We start from the raw sequence: 17,858 nt of genomic DNA on the forward strand, positions 1-17,858 counted from the left end.
CTCAAGTCATCAAGTTCTACCATGAGCATGCACTGACCTCGGAAACCTTATCATGGGGAACTCATCCATGGTTCTATCACCAGGATTGAACTTGGTTTACAAACATCTTCAGATGCACAAAACAAGCATTCAGAAATTTGGAATCCTGAGTTTAGCTCACCAAATCTCATCGTTCATGGATAAGCAGAAGCTGCTGTAAATGGCATAATAACTGATGGTTAATGTTTCCTTGGAGTTTTATTTGCTAAAAAAATTGATGGCAATATATATATGGATTATTAGATAAACCCCAACAAAGTGCTGGTTGCCACAGAAGTCTTCAGTTTGCATTTTTGCAAGCATGAAGCTCTCACATTGTTGAAAAATGAAGAAATTCAATGGAAAATAGAAAGGGGCACAAAAAGGTACTGGGATGCATAAAAAATATATTGACCATGAGAATGCTCTGAAAGAACTGTACTTTTCATGTAAATGATGGAAACTACAACAACCAAAACCTAACCCTGTAGATTACAGGTTGAAGAGCTGTTATTTTCTCAGCCTTATATGCACATTTTTTCCTCCCCTTAAATATATAAGATATTAGTTGGTTAAGTTCTGTTTGAGAGACAATTATAAAGAATCGATCAATAACTACAGCTCCAGGATGTGATACTTCACCAATTGCAGCAACTGGTACTTTTAGTTAGTAGGATATGTTAATGGATATGACTGCTTTCTGATGACTGGAGATGATGCATCTTTTCTTGGCGAAAATGGATCTGATGCAACTTGGTACAGAATTATGTGCTTGTGCATGATCGGACAATGGATGAAATGTGCACCTGAATGCAAAAAAGCACATGGATGGCTCATTGATGGAACTGCCCATGCACCATCGGAGCCAACTCTGAGATCTCTAAATTTAAGCTGGGTTTCTCCAGGATAGCCTATCCAACACACCAAGCAATTCAGCTTATATCTATACTCGTGCAATTGGAGAAAAGGGTGGATTGATCAGAAAAGATGGTGGAGTTTCTTCCGTTATCTTTGTTGTTTTCCTTTTCTCTTCCTCTGCGACTGCTTCAATCAATAATCTCACTTCCTCCTCAAGCAACAATTTCAGTGAATTGCATTGCAACTTGTGTGTGGTCTTCTCTTGCTCAGCTGCAGTACAGTCTGCAGTACTATGCAAGATAGCAACACAAATTGAGAAAGCCTGTAACGTGGATAACTGAGCATGAAAATCAACCAAATACTGCCCCTCATCAATCAGATTTATGGTCAACGCAGGCATCTTCTCTTTTCCTCCCTATATGACAAAACAATTAAACCTCAAATTATGAAAGAATACTCAAGGAATAACAGAAATATGAATAGTCAATTGCAACTAAGTTATTTTCATACATCCTGTAACAGGAAGACATAAATACCATAATTTTCCTTGAGGGTTAATCTGCACTATATAAACAGACTGACCAGGAAAATGAAAAATATACAGGATCTATACCCACCATTTGATAGGCCCTCATAGAAGATCTTTTAAGTTAACTTGATGGACCAATTCAGGTCTTCTGGTGATAGTTCTAGTTATGAACAAATAAAATGGTGGAAGAGAGCAAGTGTAATATTAATAGTCATGAAAGCCCATCTGGAGTCCAATACCTACAAGATCTCCTAAGTAGGAATGACACTTTCTATATCCCTGCATAAGCAACTAGCCACTTCATAGTCTCTTAAACAAATTATCATCTTCTAGCCTGTGGCAGCTCATTTACCTTTATCCAAAACCAGCCTACACATATCTCTGAGTCAGAGTTGAATAAAGATCATACCTGAACAAAGAGCTCCAAAGGCTGTCTACTTCCCACATGATGATCTCCTGTATTTTGGATATCGGGATTTCCAAAAACAACAAGGGGACAGCACATGTCCCAACCACCACAGTTGCAGCCTCCACCTGATCTCCATCGATCCAATAAAGATGAAGGGCCATTACCATCCTCTGTGCAAGGCAAACCATGAGTCCCAGTTGAAGTCACAACCTTCACCTTCGCGGGACTTATGTTGTGGGGAGTGTTACCACTTCTTTGCTCAACCACAGAGAAATCAACTAAGTTTGAATAAGCCTTCCCACAATCACCTTGCTTGTCTTTGAAGCTTTCCCTCTTCTGAAATGGAACTTGAATGACAACTGCTGCAATCTGAAGGTATGGATGCAAATCTGCAGGGGCCCAAGGATAAGATGTAGGAACATCTGAGTGATAATTACAAGAACCATGTCTAGCCTGCTGTTTGAGCTTCCCTGAATCTGAGACATTATTCAAATCCATGGAGAAGTTCTTGTCTGAATCCCCACTAGAAGGACCCTTGGGAGGTTTAATAGACTCTGTTTGACAGTCAGGACTTCCTTGTGTAGCAGAACTCTTCCTTGCACGTGCAATATCATACAAGACAAACTCTGTCACCATAGAGTTATCGAAGTCCCCAGCACTTTGCTTCTTGGAACATAGGTAACAGGAAACTTGCATCTGACCAACCATTGAAGCCTCCTTGTGTCTCTCTTTTGAACCCCATCCACTGGTACCAGTCTTTCGTCTATCATTCAGATAATGGAACGTATAAACCCAGTTGAAAGCATTATGGCCTTTCCATGTTTTGGCCACAAGGGTATCTTCGAAGTTGTTCAATGAGAACACCAGAAATGGAACTCCATGTTTATAGTCCAATTTAAGAAGCCCATGTAAGTGAGCAGGTGATGAGGCCACATCCAACCTGTTCTGATCATTCTGGACAAAACGAGCCCCAGATTCTCCCTTATGTACACTGTTTGAAAAATCACGCAGCAAAGATTTGCAAACTGTCTTCTTCCTTGTAATGCTTGTTAGCCCTAAAGTTGTCATGTCGCCAAATTCTGTCACTGAAACAGGTTGACTCCGTTGAGATTTAGACTTCATGATTGGATCAAACATCCTTCTAATGGGGTTGAACCGGACCTTTGGGCTGCCCTTTGAGTGATGGCTATCAGAACTGGGGGTGAATGGGACATTCCCACCTTTTCTGATGAGGACTTTTGCAGAGCAAGAACCTTATCTCTTTCTGAAAAACAATGACTACCCTTTAAAGGACCCACACTTCGTTCACACCTGTAATTTGGTTTTCCCACTGTACCTTTATCTATTATCTCAGCAGAATGGCGTCTTCTGTCCTTCGTATCAAGACAGATCTCGAAGAAATTATCCGATGGGGCATCCTTGGCTGCAACATTACCTACAGACGGGAAAAGGACAAAGGACTGATCCAGAGATTCTGGAGAATTTGGTGCGATGTAGGTCTTGTTAGCCAATGTTCCACCCATATTTATCCTTGTGGACATTGATGATGATCTTTTCTGCTGTTGATAAAAGCTTGAATCATTTGACTCAGATAGAGAGTCAACAATCTGGAAGGACAAAGAAGCGTCACTAATGCACAACAATTCAATCTTTTTTCCCTCCGACTCTCCCATTTTCTTCATTTTCCACACTTCCTTTGAGCTTTGATATATAGAACCCCTTTTCAGCTCTTCATTACCTGCTAACCCAGCTGGTCTATCTGGCTTGCTTTCACAGAAGGAATTCTTGGACTCATTAAAACTGAGTTGTGTGCAAGCCTGATCTATGATTGTGGACGGGAATCCATTGCTTGTGCGCTTTCCTTTCACATCTCTATCATCATCTTTTGAACTACGGCAACGAGAACGATGGATATTTCTAGGACTCTGATCTATTCTGCGGTACTTCTGAAATTCCAGCTCTGCATCCAACCCCATAAGCAGTTGAAAGTTGCTGCAACATATGAGAAAAAATATATATGTAAATCATGCTTCAGCAACCTACAAATTCATTATGAACAACAAAACAGTGAAAACATAAACTCATCTAGTCCAAGATTTATATCCTATAACTAGCAAAGGCCTCTCTAATGCATTACATTAGACTACAGATTCCAAGATGACTTTCCGTATGTGAATACTAATATAGTCCTAATTTGTCCCCCAAAATAAAAATTCATCCAAAAAAATGAATATGATCCTGGAAACAGTCAAAGACCTCCGAAATGGAAATTGAGTTCCACATCAAGCGGAAACTAAATTATTTGAAGAAAATTCTAGCCATGAAACATACAAGGTACAGAATAACTACAGATGCCCAGTTACCAGGTCTTGATCGGCACTTGCTCAGAAACCCAACATGATCCATCAGGGAAGTTTGAGACGAGCAAGCAAACAATTATTAGAAGAAAACAAAATGAGGATTGTCATATTTAACAGAGACGTATTTAGATACACCCTACTAGCACACCAAGCATCTGTATAGCAAGAACTGCTGACGGAGAAAATACAAACCCATTTACTCTGATAAAAGATCAAGCATATTTGGATTAAAGGAACAGAAAAGAGGGGTGAGAAAGGGGAGAGGAACCTTAAACGTTCACCGTGCTTAATTTAAAATGGCTAAACTCAAAAGCAAAAAAGCACATTAGTAAACCGTTTCAATAACGCATACGAAACAAAAATGTGAAATGAGAACAACCTTGGAAAACAGATCTTGAACACTTTCTGCCGAAACAGATGCTACAATACTTTTAAATTTTCCAACAAGTAAACACGAAATCAAATGCTGAATGCGAGGTGGGAGGGGAACATAATCATTAACATTTCCATGCCGACCCAATAGAGCAGAAAAGCTAATTAAAAACGAACGCTACTACCTTCTTCAGATCTCATGAAATGAGTCCATGTAGTGAATCCAAAGAAAAGCAAACGGCACTACTTATAATAGAAACAACAGTTTATTGAAGCAATCATTTCCACTGACCTTTGCAAACTTCATCAATTTTTATAACATTCTTCAGAAACCTGATTCTTGTTCTAGTAAAGCTACAAGAGAACCCAAGAATAAACCAGTCAAACAACACTCTGCAACCAAAAGATATCCAAAATTAGTTCTCCAGGAATCAAAAGATGAAACCCAATAAGCTCAACAAAGCAAAATACAAGATCTTGAGGATAAGGGAGAGAATGCCTGAGAGTAAATCCAGTCTTCTGTAAGAAAGCACATGAAGTAGAGTGAAGAAAGAAACTGAGCGAGCGAGACAAGCACCTGGGATTCTTCTGCTCATGTCCATCTAAAAGGCCTTCTGAGTCATCATATGTGCTGTGATTTCGGGAAACGTTGCTTGTTTTTTAATCTTTCCATTAATAAAAAATATATGTGATCTTAATCTATTAATTAATATATCAATTAATTAGTTTGCATCTCTCTTGACTCTCGACTCCTCTGAATACATATATATGCTTATCAAATGGTTAGAAATATCTACATTATAATCAAAGAGATCTTAGAGATAGGTTTCACAAATTATTTAATAAAACTACTACTTCTCCAGATTGTAATTTTCCAATCGGTGATTAATGTCTCTCTCAGCTTGTATTAAAGTACATGGTTTTGCGCAAACACAAAAAAAGGTATGTGTTTTAAATATTTCCCGCTATCGAGGCCCTTTTTCTTTTTGAGAATGGACCACAGGCCCACATACAAAAGCCTGGAGATGAGTAACCCGGAGGGAATGGGAGGGAAATAAGCCCTGAAAACCATCTAAAATCTAAGTATACAAACACTTTTTTTTTATTTTCTTTCTAATCAAGAAATTAAGATCAAATTAGATTTAGGAGTTGGGATTCTCAATTTGTCGAGTAGAGAATTCTTACTATACATTTGGGAGTGGGATCCACTTATGTTGATAAAAAAAAATAATAATTACTTAGAGGTGAACTTTCCTTCTAAATGTATAATAGAGGGATATAAAAATAGCACAAAGAATCTAAAACTCCTAAATAAAAAATTTTATAAAAAATCATTTAAGGCCTATTTGGTTAAATGAATCCAGAGATTTATATCCGTTTGGTTACGTGAATCCCTAGATTCATTAAATCTAGAGATTCATTTTTTTACTCTAAAAACGTGAATCGATAGATTTATGGGTATAAGGTGATGAAATCTAGAGATTTCACCCTTAATATAAAAGCATTAAACATTTGAACCACGATTCCATAAATGTTTTTTAAAGATGAAAATACAAATTTCATTCCAAAAATTCAAGCTAACCAAACAATTAATTTTATGAACCATGACTCCAAAATTTGAAATTAATAGATTTAGGGCCTCATGAATCTGAGAATTATACCCGTTTGGTTGTAAAAATCTCTAGATTCATGAAATCTAGAGATTCATTTTTTTACACTAAAAATGTATTTCAAAAAAACTATACATTTGTACATTCACAAAAATCACATCGATCAAATAGTTTTTTAGGATGAATTCACAAATTTTATTCTACAACTAAACATTTAATTTTATAAATTATGACTGCATAGATTTGAAATCTCTAGATATTTGAAATATCCAGACTCATGTAACCAAACAGGCCCTAAATCTCCTGACTCAAATAACCAAACAAAAGTCTTGGAGAAGTACAGGCTACTGACCCAATAAAATAATTATTTTTTAATTGAATTAGAAGGATCATAAGATGATTAAAGGCATTCTTTCTCCATCACTGTGACGAAAGACTCAACATAACTTGTATTTTTCTAAAGTCAATGCTAATATTAATTAATTATTAAATGTTTACCTTTGTGCTCCTTCCCATAACCTAGAAAGTATAATGCAAGATAGAAAATATAATGTCATTCAATGATGATTGAAGGATTGGTTAGATGATAAATTCTTGACAAAGACTTATATCTCCTGCATATAAATCCATTGTGTTATGACCTATTTTGAGTACAAGTGGAGAAGTTGGGTTATCAATTCCTTACTCTCACTTAGTGAATACTATGGAGGGTAATAAATATAAATTTATTGCAAAAAACAAAAGGAGAGTTATATTTTTCAAATTATTGCACAAAGAGTACTATTAGTTATGGAAATTTAAGATCCACAAATGTGTTTTAAAGATTCAAGGGATAGGATTACCTAATGTGTACACGTTTTTAGTTTCTAGGCATAAGAAGTATGGAAAACCATAAATACCTTATTACTTTTATATAAGTTGCCCAATTAATACTTGTTAAGAAACAACTAATTTCCCTGTCATTGCCATTGGGTGGCTAGGATCTGATTTTTTTTTTTTATTATTTTTTTTTTTAAAGAAAATTTAGCAATTTACAATTTCAATTTCCAGCTTTGTAACTACTAACTAGCAAGGGGATTCCATCCAAAGGAAAATAATGCTTCATCTGTCACACGAAAGAAATCATCCTGTGATTCTAATGCCAATCACATTTAATGAAAAAAATTATATGTATTTAATCATTGAATACTTAAAATGAGATGGTAGGTGTCTTCAAAAATAAGTTTCATCATAAGAATTTGTACCAAAGAAAATACATCATTAAAATTTCCAATCTACTGACCATCAATAGAAAGATGATTTGAAAAAGGATGATGAATGGCACATCCCTGGTGTATGATAAGCAATAAAGAGCATCAATGGATTTTGGATGCATGATATTAAATATTATTTGGCAAGTTATCTCTTTTTACCTCAAAACTTATTTGATAGAATAGTAAGATACATACTTCTCAGTGGAGAGATTGTGGGTTAGACGGCATATGTAATATCCATCATATATAAAAATCTTGTGTTTTTAAAAAAGTATATTAAAATAATAAAAAATTTGATAAATCTCCTACCTTTTTTTTGAGAACAAATATTATTGAGAACAAAAGCTCATACGAACAATGACATCTTGTGCAATTGCAGAAGCCAAGAATTGGACAAAAAGTCACTCAATGAGGAGTTCAAACCATGATACACAAGATATTATTCTTGGCTTTTTATATATGGGAGATATAAATCGAGGTGTCGCCAGGGGGCGATACACAAAACCCCCTAGCGATACGATTTTTTATAAAAGTCGACGAAAAAATCGTCGGAATATCGCGATATATCGGCAAAAAGTCGATATATCACGATAAATTCTTAAAATATCGAAAAATTTAAAAATCTCGTATTAAATACTCTCTCTCTCTCTCATTTAAAAATATTAAAATATCTCTGCGACATGCAATCTTCCGATTTCTTTCCTTTCTCTTTCTCTGCAGAAACGGAAACATGGCTCTGGCTCTCTGGCTCTGCAGAAACGGCGGACTCGATTTTTTTCCTTTCTCTTCTATTTCTTTTCTTCCTCTTTCTCTGCAGAAATGGAAACCATTGGAGCCAGCGAATCTCTTCTATTTCTTTCCTTTCTCTTTATCTGCAGAAACGGAAATCATGGCGTACTCCAGTCTCCAGCGAATCTCTTCTATTTCTTTCATTTCTCTTTTTACCGAAATGTCGCTGGTAAGCCTGTGCAGCTTGTGTCGCCAGGCACCGACACGACGACACCCGGTGACATTTCGATCCTTGGTTCAAACAACAGGGCCAACCGAAACAATAAATTTGCTATAGAATTTGCAAATCTTGGAACAAAAAGAATTGGCCATCTTTGTATTATTTTGTTAAACAATGTAAACACTTGTTTTTAAAGAGAAAAAAAAAATGAATAACCTTCAAATTGTGAGAAATTTAAAGATAAATACGATTTTGTGTCAGATTATAAACAATTAGATTATAGTTTCACAGTTCCCGTGAGTCTATCCCCCAGTTCCAAGGCAACACTTGTTATCTGGTTACATGTATATTCTTAACGTGAACTTATATCCTTTCTTTATCTTGGGATCTCCATTATCATCCCAATAAAAAGCATAAATTATAAATTGTCACTCGTTAGGCCCTTCAGCATCAGCATTGAATTCATGGATCATGAGAAACAAATTTACGCCTAGAATCGTATCAATATAGTGTTCACATTTATTTGAAACTATTAAACAGTTAAGTAATGGTGGTTCTTTTAACTTATTATAGATTTTATTGGATGGAATCAAAAGGGGAGGACCCACATCTTGAAATTCTCAACCAATCTCTCTCACATTTTGGTCCCCAAACTCTTATCTTTTTTAAAGCCCTACATTAAAAGGAGAATCAATAGGGAGGAACTCTTTAGTAGAATATCACTATTGTACTATAGATGCATGTCATATAAAGGACGAGACACGCAATTCTCTCCCATTAGCGCTTTATAGGGATTGAAAATAACCTTGTACAACTATCCAATAAAAAGGAAAAAACCTTGTACAACGTCGGTGTTGTTGGATTTCTTCTAACAATGTGACTTTTATTTTATAATTTTTTGATATAAGAAAAGTTTTTATATAAAAGGAGATATTACATATTTCATTAAAGAGAGTCAAATCGATAACCTCTCATAAATGAAAAGATATTGGTCAATTATTAAAAAATAGAAAAAATATTGATCATTAGAAAGATCGTGAATGAGAAATTCGATTCTCATTGATGATATATATAATACCCCTTACTTTTATATATAGAAGGATTTATACCAAAAAAGAAAAAGCTATTAGAATCCAGCATCAGCTATGATATAACTTCCCATCGAACAAGCCTCAGCAAACCTTGGATTTAATCCATCCTCCAAATTGATGAACGTAATTGCCCACCAAATAATTGGAAACAAGAAGACTTTCACCTAGATTTACAAGTTACAGCCCTCACTCCTTACACCAAATGGTCCAATGGTTCCTTCGTCCGAATATGAAATAACCACAATAACAACAATATCAATATCCATGATAACAAGCACATAGTTAATGCTAAGATACAACTTGCCAAAGTTAAAGCTATCAGATGCCTACTACACCCTTTCTTAACACTTCTTTGAAAAGAAAAAAATAAGACTTCTTTGATCAGTTCCCCTCTATTATATACAGATAATTCTGAAAATATGCAATGAGCTCACCACTAAAAAGGTATGATTTTTGGCTGACATTTTCACCAGTGACTTCTGAAATGCAGGCACAACACTCTTTATCTACTCAGGAGGGTCGACCATTCGTCAAGTGCTCAATAGAATGGCATTTTTTCTTCCCAAGAAGCTGGCCTTGAATTACATGCTCGATGGAAATTGCTTCCTGAATGCGGTCATGAACCAGCTTGCAGAGCTCATCAAGAGCAAGCATTGGAAAGGGCTCTTCTATGAGAACACCTACCTGCATGGATTCTCTATTGATCAGTATAAATTTGTAAGAAAAGGATTGTCATGAGACAAGAAATGCATCCATGTTGCAGACTATAGAAGCCACTAGAATGAGAGAAAGGGAGAGAGTTACTTCTTCAATGCAGAACAAAGAGGCAGCACTGACAAAAGTAGCTGGAACAACAATCCAGTTGCAATCATCCCAAAGTATAACGGGAAGAGTGAGATGCCAGAGGACCAAGAACCTTGAGGTCAAGCGAGTGTATGAAAGAGGAATTGGAATTCCCATAAGCTCTTCACAAATACTAATGCCCTCATGGAAACAAGAAATTTTTGACTCCTGCATAGTTGTGAGGCAGTTATGGATCAATGCCATTTTGTTGCATATCCTGTGTCCTTAGTAGAAATAATTACCTGTGCTATATAATATGCAAGTATAAATTAAGAAATCTCTCTCCCCATCTTTTACTTTATGTAATATATGCATGTTGCTTGTTTCCATGAATATCTCTAACATACGGAAAAGAAATTGATCTTACAATATAGCAGCACCAAGGAATTTTGAAATTCAAAAATCCATTTTAAGGTTTTCCATACTGAAAAAACAGAATGATTGGGAAGTCCCAATAGCTAATTCATTAACAGGGAAATATTAGGAACAAAATTGTCAACTACATAAGTTTTCAGGGGGAAAGAACTTTAGATGCAAATAGGAAAAGAGTGTACCAATGCAACACGCTTTGAATCCTCCAAGACTAGCAATTGAATGCTTTGAGATATGAACTCAATCATGCAACGAGGGTGGTGTTTTGAGCTGAGAAGGACTGTTAGATCATCTTCTTTCAGGAGATCCTTCAGATCTTTCCTGATATCTGAGCCATAAACCACATGACACTGCATTAAAGATATCTTGTCTATTAGCTTGTCCATCACTTAAAATGACCCCAATAAAACTCAAAAGATAAGTTATAGATGGTAGATATGTGCAGCATAACATTTAACTAATTATGGTCTGAACAAATATATGGTCTTGTGGTTTTCCTTCTTTTATTTTTATTTTTATTTTTTTTATTTATTTAATGGGGGTTTGAGGGGAGGATCACGGTACCCTTAGGGAAAATGATAATCAATTATTTTTTTGGGCAGGAATTTGATACTCAAAAAACATTCAGAAGGTCTAGCATATAATGACATAAAACAAATAAACAACTGTCAAAATCAAGAGAAACAATAGAACACAATCCTTTTAGTTTGGACATGCCACTAAACCATATATGCCTATTACACTTAAGATCTTTGATAAAAGGGGAGAGGAAGAGAGAGCGAGAGAGAGAGATCATGCCCGTGGGATTTTTGCACTAGGAAGAACTTCAACCTTCACTATATGTGCCAGGATTAAGATTTAATAGGATTTGATAGCCAATTCTCCAGGAAAACAACAATAACCCTCCTTATACCAATGATCTTTTGACTCATAGAATACCTGCTAATAAGAGTCTTTTGAAAGAAAAAAACCAAAGGGATATCGAGACAAAATCCTATCAACAAGTAATAAAAGTGGAAAATCTATCCACAATGCATGGACTTACAGCCTAACACTTTTAAATAGTTTTTGGAAAGCAACAATCATAAGAAACTACGCCAATAGAATCAAAGTAGGTCTCCTTCTCCACTGTCATCCCACAGAATAAGATAACAATGGTCTTGGCCTTATTTCGCATATGAATAAAGATTGGTGAGATGTTAATCAGCCTGAAACTGCCTAAACAGAACCATCAATCAAATAAGTCTAATGTGGAAGACCTGCACATTTGAAATTGCATGTTTCAACCATGGATGGACTTTCCATCATACAAAATCCCAGCTGAAAGCACAAAATGCCTAAAAATGAATTTCCATGCTAATCCTCTTCTTTTCCACTAACGTTAATCAAGGGTTTCATGTGAAGGGTTTTGATAAAAATGGAAATATGTCATAAATCTCTTAGTTGATGACACTATGTAAACAGTTATGGAAACATTAAGAACCATCAAAGAGAAGGAAAACAAAAAGTACGGCTACCAGTCTTGGCTGGTTGCTGATAACCATATACATATTGAGATTTAAGAACAGTGGGCACCAGTATAACTTGGTACTGCTTGACCGGTAAATGCAGACAATTTAGGTGCTGCATTTGGAGTTCTGTACCTTGCAAATTATAGTAATTATTGGCCTATCCATTGAAGGTGGCATACACCACCTGTCCAGAAAAGTCCCTTGTAATATCAACTAAAGCCATTGGGTAAAAGTGGTTGAAATAAATCCCTTTGGATATGACAGAAACCCTGGATGAGAGCCACACAGAATGGAACAACATATATCTATGAATAAAACAGGAAGTGTGTAGCTTGCTCCTAGATATGTTGCAGAGACCTCATATAGCTTCCTTATAACAAATACAAGCGAATCCTAGGCGTGGATCTTCACAGGCTTCTCTACTAATAATCTTTCTAGTGATACAGGCCTGAGATAGGCTGCTATGGTGGGCTTTCAAAAAAAGGGAATCAGAGGAGTAGGAAGAGGAAGAAAGGGGAAGAAGAGACAGGGGAAGGAAATTCTCTCAATCTAATAATACTCAATTCATTTCATTCGACCTGAAATTGTATCCTAATACAAGCTATTTAAATTTAAAATAAATAAAACCAAATCCTAGTTGAAATATTAAACTCAAAACAGATTTCAACCCAAAGTCTATTCACTCTTACAGGAATCTTAAAACAGAATGGAAGACTAAAATTAAAATGAAATAAAATACTTAATTAAATCCAACTATTGTTGGACGAAGCCCCATTGGACCGGTCCTAATAGGGTTGGACCAGAGCGAACTGAACAGGTCTGACACCACATCATCTTGATGATTAAGAACAAACTGCAGGGACCTGAACATGTATATAAAATAAAACTCTAACCTGTATCCAGCCCCGCAACAAAAATGACTAGGATACCCGCATTGGTCCCCGCATTGGTCTTAAAGATTGTCCAAACCAGCTTTATGTACATGGAATCAATATTCTAGGATTAATTAATCAAGCCCACCAAAAATCTTATATTAGATGCAGACAATTTAGCCCCAAAGGCCATAAGAGAATGTTATGTAAATGATTTTGGCTCTCTCTGATACAATTTAAATTTATGTTTTTGAACATATAAACACATATAGGTGTGTTTGGTATGATTTATAACCCTATTTCTTTTTAAAATAAATCGACACAGGGAACAACAATAAGCCTTGTCCTAACTAAATGGGGTCGGGTACATGGATTCTTGCCCTCCAATCAGTTCTGTTCGAGGCCATGCTAGATACAAGGCCTAAGCTATACATATCCTTTCTCACCACTTCTCCAAAGGTTATCGTCTACCCCTAGCTCTTCTAGTTCCTTCAATATGGATTTAGGATTATATCACTTCTCCGTATAGGGGCATTTATAGGTCTTCATTGAACGTGGTTGTGCCACCTCAAACGACTTTCTCGAAGCTTATCACTTATGGGAGCAACTCCCAGACCAACTTTAATATGATCCATTTATTATCTTACCCATCCTAGTTTTGCCACTCATCCATCTTAGCATCCTCATTTCAGCTACACTAAGTTTATCTATATGATTCTTTTAACAGCCCAACACTCTGCACCGTACATTATAGTTGGTCGAACAACAGTCCTATACAAATTTCCATTAAGCTATAATGGAATACGCCAATCACATAAGACCCCGGACGCACCTCTCCACTTCATCCACCCTATTTAAAAATTCTTTGGGAAACCTCATCCTTTAAATCACCTCTTTTACTTATGATTGAACCTAGGTACCTAAAACAATCACTCTGAGGAATCTCTTTATCGTCAAGTATCACCACCTCATCATCTGCCCGATCATGACTAAAGTTACAAACTAGATATTTTGTCTTCGATCTACTAAGTTTAAAGCCTTTTGATTCCAAAGCTACTCTCCATGATTCTAATTTGGTATTAATCCCCACTTAGGTCTCATCAATCAACACAATATCATCCACGAAAAGCATAGCTCAAGGTTTGTTTATGAATTATCACTATAAATTGTTTAGTTTTGTTTATGCAGGTAACTATTGATGTACATGTGCAAAAATTGCTATTAAAGTAGGGGTAAAATGGTGAAGTTGATAGTAAAACAAAATCAATCTTACTTCTCTCTCTCTCCAATCTCCACCTTGCTCCCATCTTCTCTTTTATAATATCTTAGAGGTGTCAAAACTAGCCAAAACCAATAAAGTCAAACCAAAACCAAAACCAAAACCAAGACCAATAATATATTTACAAGGTAAACCAAACCAAATATATGATATTGCACTCAAAAAAGCATAATATATTATGCATCCAACTATACCTAACCAATTTTTTGATATGTAAAATATATTGTGTTCGGTGGCAACCGACAAATTGTTCCTTATAGCCCATAACCTATTGTAATAGTTGATTAGGGAAACAGAAATTATACTAACCAGTCATTGCTGGGTGCTGATAAGCCTATTCATTGGGGTTAAGAACAGCACAAACCAATATAGCTTGTTGATGTGATCTTGATCACCAAATGCAGATAATTTAGGCTGACCGCATATGTAGATGTCTGTAACTTATGGAACAGGGTGATTATTGGCTAATCCACTGTGTGTAGCATGCACCACTTGTCCTTAAAAATCCCTTATAATATTGAGATTAAAACAATGGGATAAAAGATGCACTTCACTTCGAGGGTAGAATTTCCAGGGTGAAAAATACGACTATCTTTTTTCAATCTTTTATTTCTGTAAGGTTGTTGCTGTTCAAATAGTGACCAAATGCCACAAGTTCCATGAATTTTGATTCCATTTAGGAATTACTGATCTTTTCGCCCCAGTGCGTCGGAAATTCGATGGAAAAAATAGCCCTATATCTCTTCTTATTCCTATTGTTGTAAAGATGTTTCAGTGGTGTTAAATTTTACAAAAAGATCAACAGAAAAGGTCAACATTATAAGCAAGAGGCCTGCGATGAGTTTCAACTGAACAAGCCAAAAAAACAGAAGAAAACCCACGTAACGTCCAACAATTTACTCTGAAGATAACAACAATGAGAAACCTTGCTTGTTCTTCTTTTAATAATAACAATAAATTATACCAACCTTAAGTGCAACAGGAAACGCCATGATATACTGCAATAACGCCTCCTTCAGCGCCACATTACTCGAAGTCTCCACGTTAGCCATCACCTGACGAGCAAACTCATCCGCACCAGAAATCACCTTCATCCACGCCTTCCTTCCCTCTTCAAACCTTGCATACGATGCTTCCGTTCTAAAAACAAGTAAAAGCGCCAGAGCCGGCGCTGTCAACTGGTACGGCAGTGAAGAAGCCTTCAACAAGGGGAAGAACTCGGGCAACCAATGCAGTGAAACTGCGGAGTTATAGATTGCAACGAACGCAGCAACTGACGTGAAGAAAGTCACTGGAGGAATCAATGAGAGAATCACACGCGAAGACAGACTTGATAATAGGTGACGAACGTGACGGAGCGAACTTCGATGCTCCAGCCACTTCTCGTGGTTATATAGATACCGTTTCTTCCGCATTCCCCGTTCCTTTATACCATCAGCCCAAGCAGGAACTGCACCAAGAATTGAAATCAAATTTGAGGTCTGAGAAGAGGGAGAATCTGGAATCTGTGAACATGAAACCTTGAATGATTGATGATTGGGTTTGAAGGAAACAGTGGAGCGAACGATTGTTCTTGGATTGCGGATCAAATTCTGAATTGATGATAAATTTGCAGAATAACGGAGAGGCGTCGCCGATTCTCTCATCTGCTGGAATTAGGGCTAGGGTTTGGGGCGAAATGAGTGAAGATGGAGAGTGAGGAAGTAGAAATGAGGACATATCTTGAGTGTGAGTGAGATTGTACGGGAGAAGGGAAGAAAAAGGGAGGGAAAAGGGTGGAGTTTGGTGACGGTTGTTTTGTGAACGAGGGTTCTACACATGTTCAAACGGGTTTGGATAAAATCGAGAGAGGGAGAAACGTTATAAATGGAACCGTTAAAGTCCATTCTTGTACAATTTACCTGTTTGTCCCTATACCGAACCCCGACTGCCCAATTTCAAACATTGGACGCCAAATTGAGAACCATTCGATTCTACCCATCCAATTCGATTACTAGGCGGATTTTTTGTTTATTTATTTATTTATTATCAAATAAAGTCGTTACATATAAAGAAATTAGAAATTGAGATATTACATATGCCACCAGCAATGATTAAATCCACAATCTCTCCACTAAAAAGTGAAATTTTCAATCATTTCACTAACCGTCCATTGATTATGCTGATTTTTTTGTTTACACGTGGTAAGAAAAAATCAAATGGTTGATATTAAGAACAATAGGGTAACTTGAATACTTAGACCGGTGATAACTTGATACTCAACTTCGCTTTTTTTTTTTTTTGTCAAGAATAATATTTATTTATGTAATAATGTCAAAGCCTCTTGGGGTTTTACATATAAGGAAATTATACACTAAAATCCAATATAAGAATGGGGCGGGGAATTAACATAATATAAACAATTCTATAATTTAGCAGCAGTTTTGGCGAGAACATATGTAGCAAAATTAACCTCGTAAAGGATATGATGAAACTGACATTTTAAAAGTAGCAGCAATGTGGTGAATATCTTTTACAATGGCAATAACCTTCCAATAATGATGTGTCTGTAAATATTTGTAGACATGAGTTTCCTGACATACCTTATCTTCATGTGTATGAAGAGGGATTGTATTAAGGATTCCGTGACACTCAACTATAATAAACCATTCAAATGAACAATTCAAAGCCATTTAAGTTCACGAAATCCATTTGTTAACTCCTTTCTATTGAAAACTAACAATACAATTTAAACATCAAAGGTTGTAAAGATGTTATGAACTATCCACAAACATATAGGCTGCATTTGTTTGCAAATGTGTGGTGAGAAAAAAAAATATGTGGGCCCCATGTGAAGTGGAGCAAGAAAGAAGGAAATGGGATTTTGTGGAAAAATGTTAATTGTGAGTTTCACATATTACTATACAAGTTTCATTAATTTAATAAAACTTGGCTTTAGTTTTCCACCCTAAACAATCAAACAATCTGCAACTTTTAAGATTTAAAGGAAAATAATGAAAAGTTTAAAAATTTTCAAGAATTTTCTCATTCATTTTTTTCCACCCCATTTTTATTCCAGAAACCCAATTGGATCTATGCCCAAGGTATGGTTTTTATTTATAAATATTATAATTGGCAACAGTTTCATTAATTTAAAAAAATTTGTCTCTAAATTTTATACCACAAGCAATCAAACAATCTACAACTTTTAAAATTTAAAGAAAAATAAGAGAAAGGGTTTATACATTTTTTTTAGATTTTTGGTGAATGAACTTATGCCACTTTTGTTATTAGTTCATTAAGATCCTAATGAAATTGTGATCAACCAATCAATATAATCTGAAATTAACATAGATAAAGCAAGTAAATCTAATTAATAGAGACAAAACAAGTAAATCTAAGAAGATAAGTTAATGATGAAACGAAAAATTGAAATAGGGAATTAAGGACATGAAAATGTTAAATGTTTTAATTGTAAAATAACAATTCATATCTCTTAATTGGCAATACCAATGTACTGTTACTGTTAGAGAATCTTGATAATCGGTTTGAA

General features: G+C 35.8%; 2 protein-coding genes across 3 annotated transcripts; both read right to left on the reverse strand.

Annotated features, from left to right (window-relative positions):
* Window positions 1-450: 450 nt before the first annotated feature.
* LOC149013853 (bromo-adjacent domain protein, putative (DUF3527)) lies at window positions 451-5,149 on the reverse strand. 2 transcript variants are annotated; one of them, XM_089160059.1, is made up of 4 exons: window positions 5,046-5,149; window positions 4,839-4,939; window positions 1,815-3,806; window positions 451-1,291 (listed from the first exon to the last, which is right to left on the reverse strand). In XM_089160059.1, exons 3-4 carry the CDS (start codon window positions 2,949-2,951, stop codon window positions 962-964), a joined length of 1,467 nt encoding a protein of 488 aa, XP_089016185.1. In that variant the 5' UTR covers window positions 2,952-3,806; window positions 4,839-4,939; window positions 5,046-5,149; the 3' UTR covers window positions 451-961. The 2 variants fall into 2 exon arrangements, with proteins under 2 accessions (XP_089016185.1, XP_089016186.1); XM_089160060.1 differs by lacking the exons at window positions 4,839-4,939; window positions 5,046-5,149 and adding an exon at window positions 4,146-4,824.
* Window positions 5,150-9,521: 4,372 nt separating this feature from the next.
* LOC149013854 (voltage-dependent chloride channel 1, chloroplastic-like) lies at window positions 9,522-16,069 on the reverse strand. Its single transcript, XM_089159361.1, has 4 exons — window positions 15,295-16,069; window positions 10,847-11,014; window positions 10,254-10,460; window positions 9,522-10,133 (listed from the first exon to the last, which is right to left on the reverse strand). Exons 1-4 carry the CDS (start codon window positions 15,970-15,972, stop codon window positions 9,960-9,962), a joined length of 1,227 nt encoding a protein of 408 aa, XP_089015487.1. The 5' UTR covers window positions 15,973-16,069; the 3' UTR covers window positions 9,522-9,959.
* Between the last annotated feature and the right edge of the window lie 1,789 nt (window positions 16,070-17,858).

Source organism: Hakea prostrata, chromosome 6 (assembly GCF_041222555.1).
Source record: "Hakea prostrata isolate BN-2017 chromosome 6, UWA_Hpros_2, whole genome shotgun sequence".
Lineage (NCBI taxonomy): Eukaryota > Viridiplantae > Streptophyta > Magnoliopsida > Proteales > Proteaceae > Hakea > Hakea prostrata.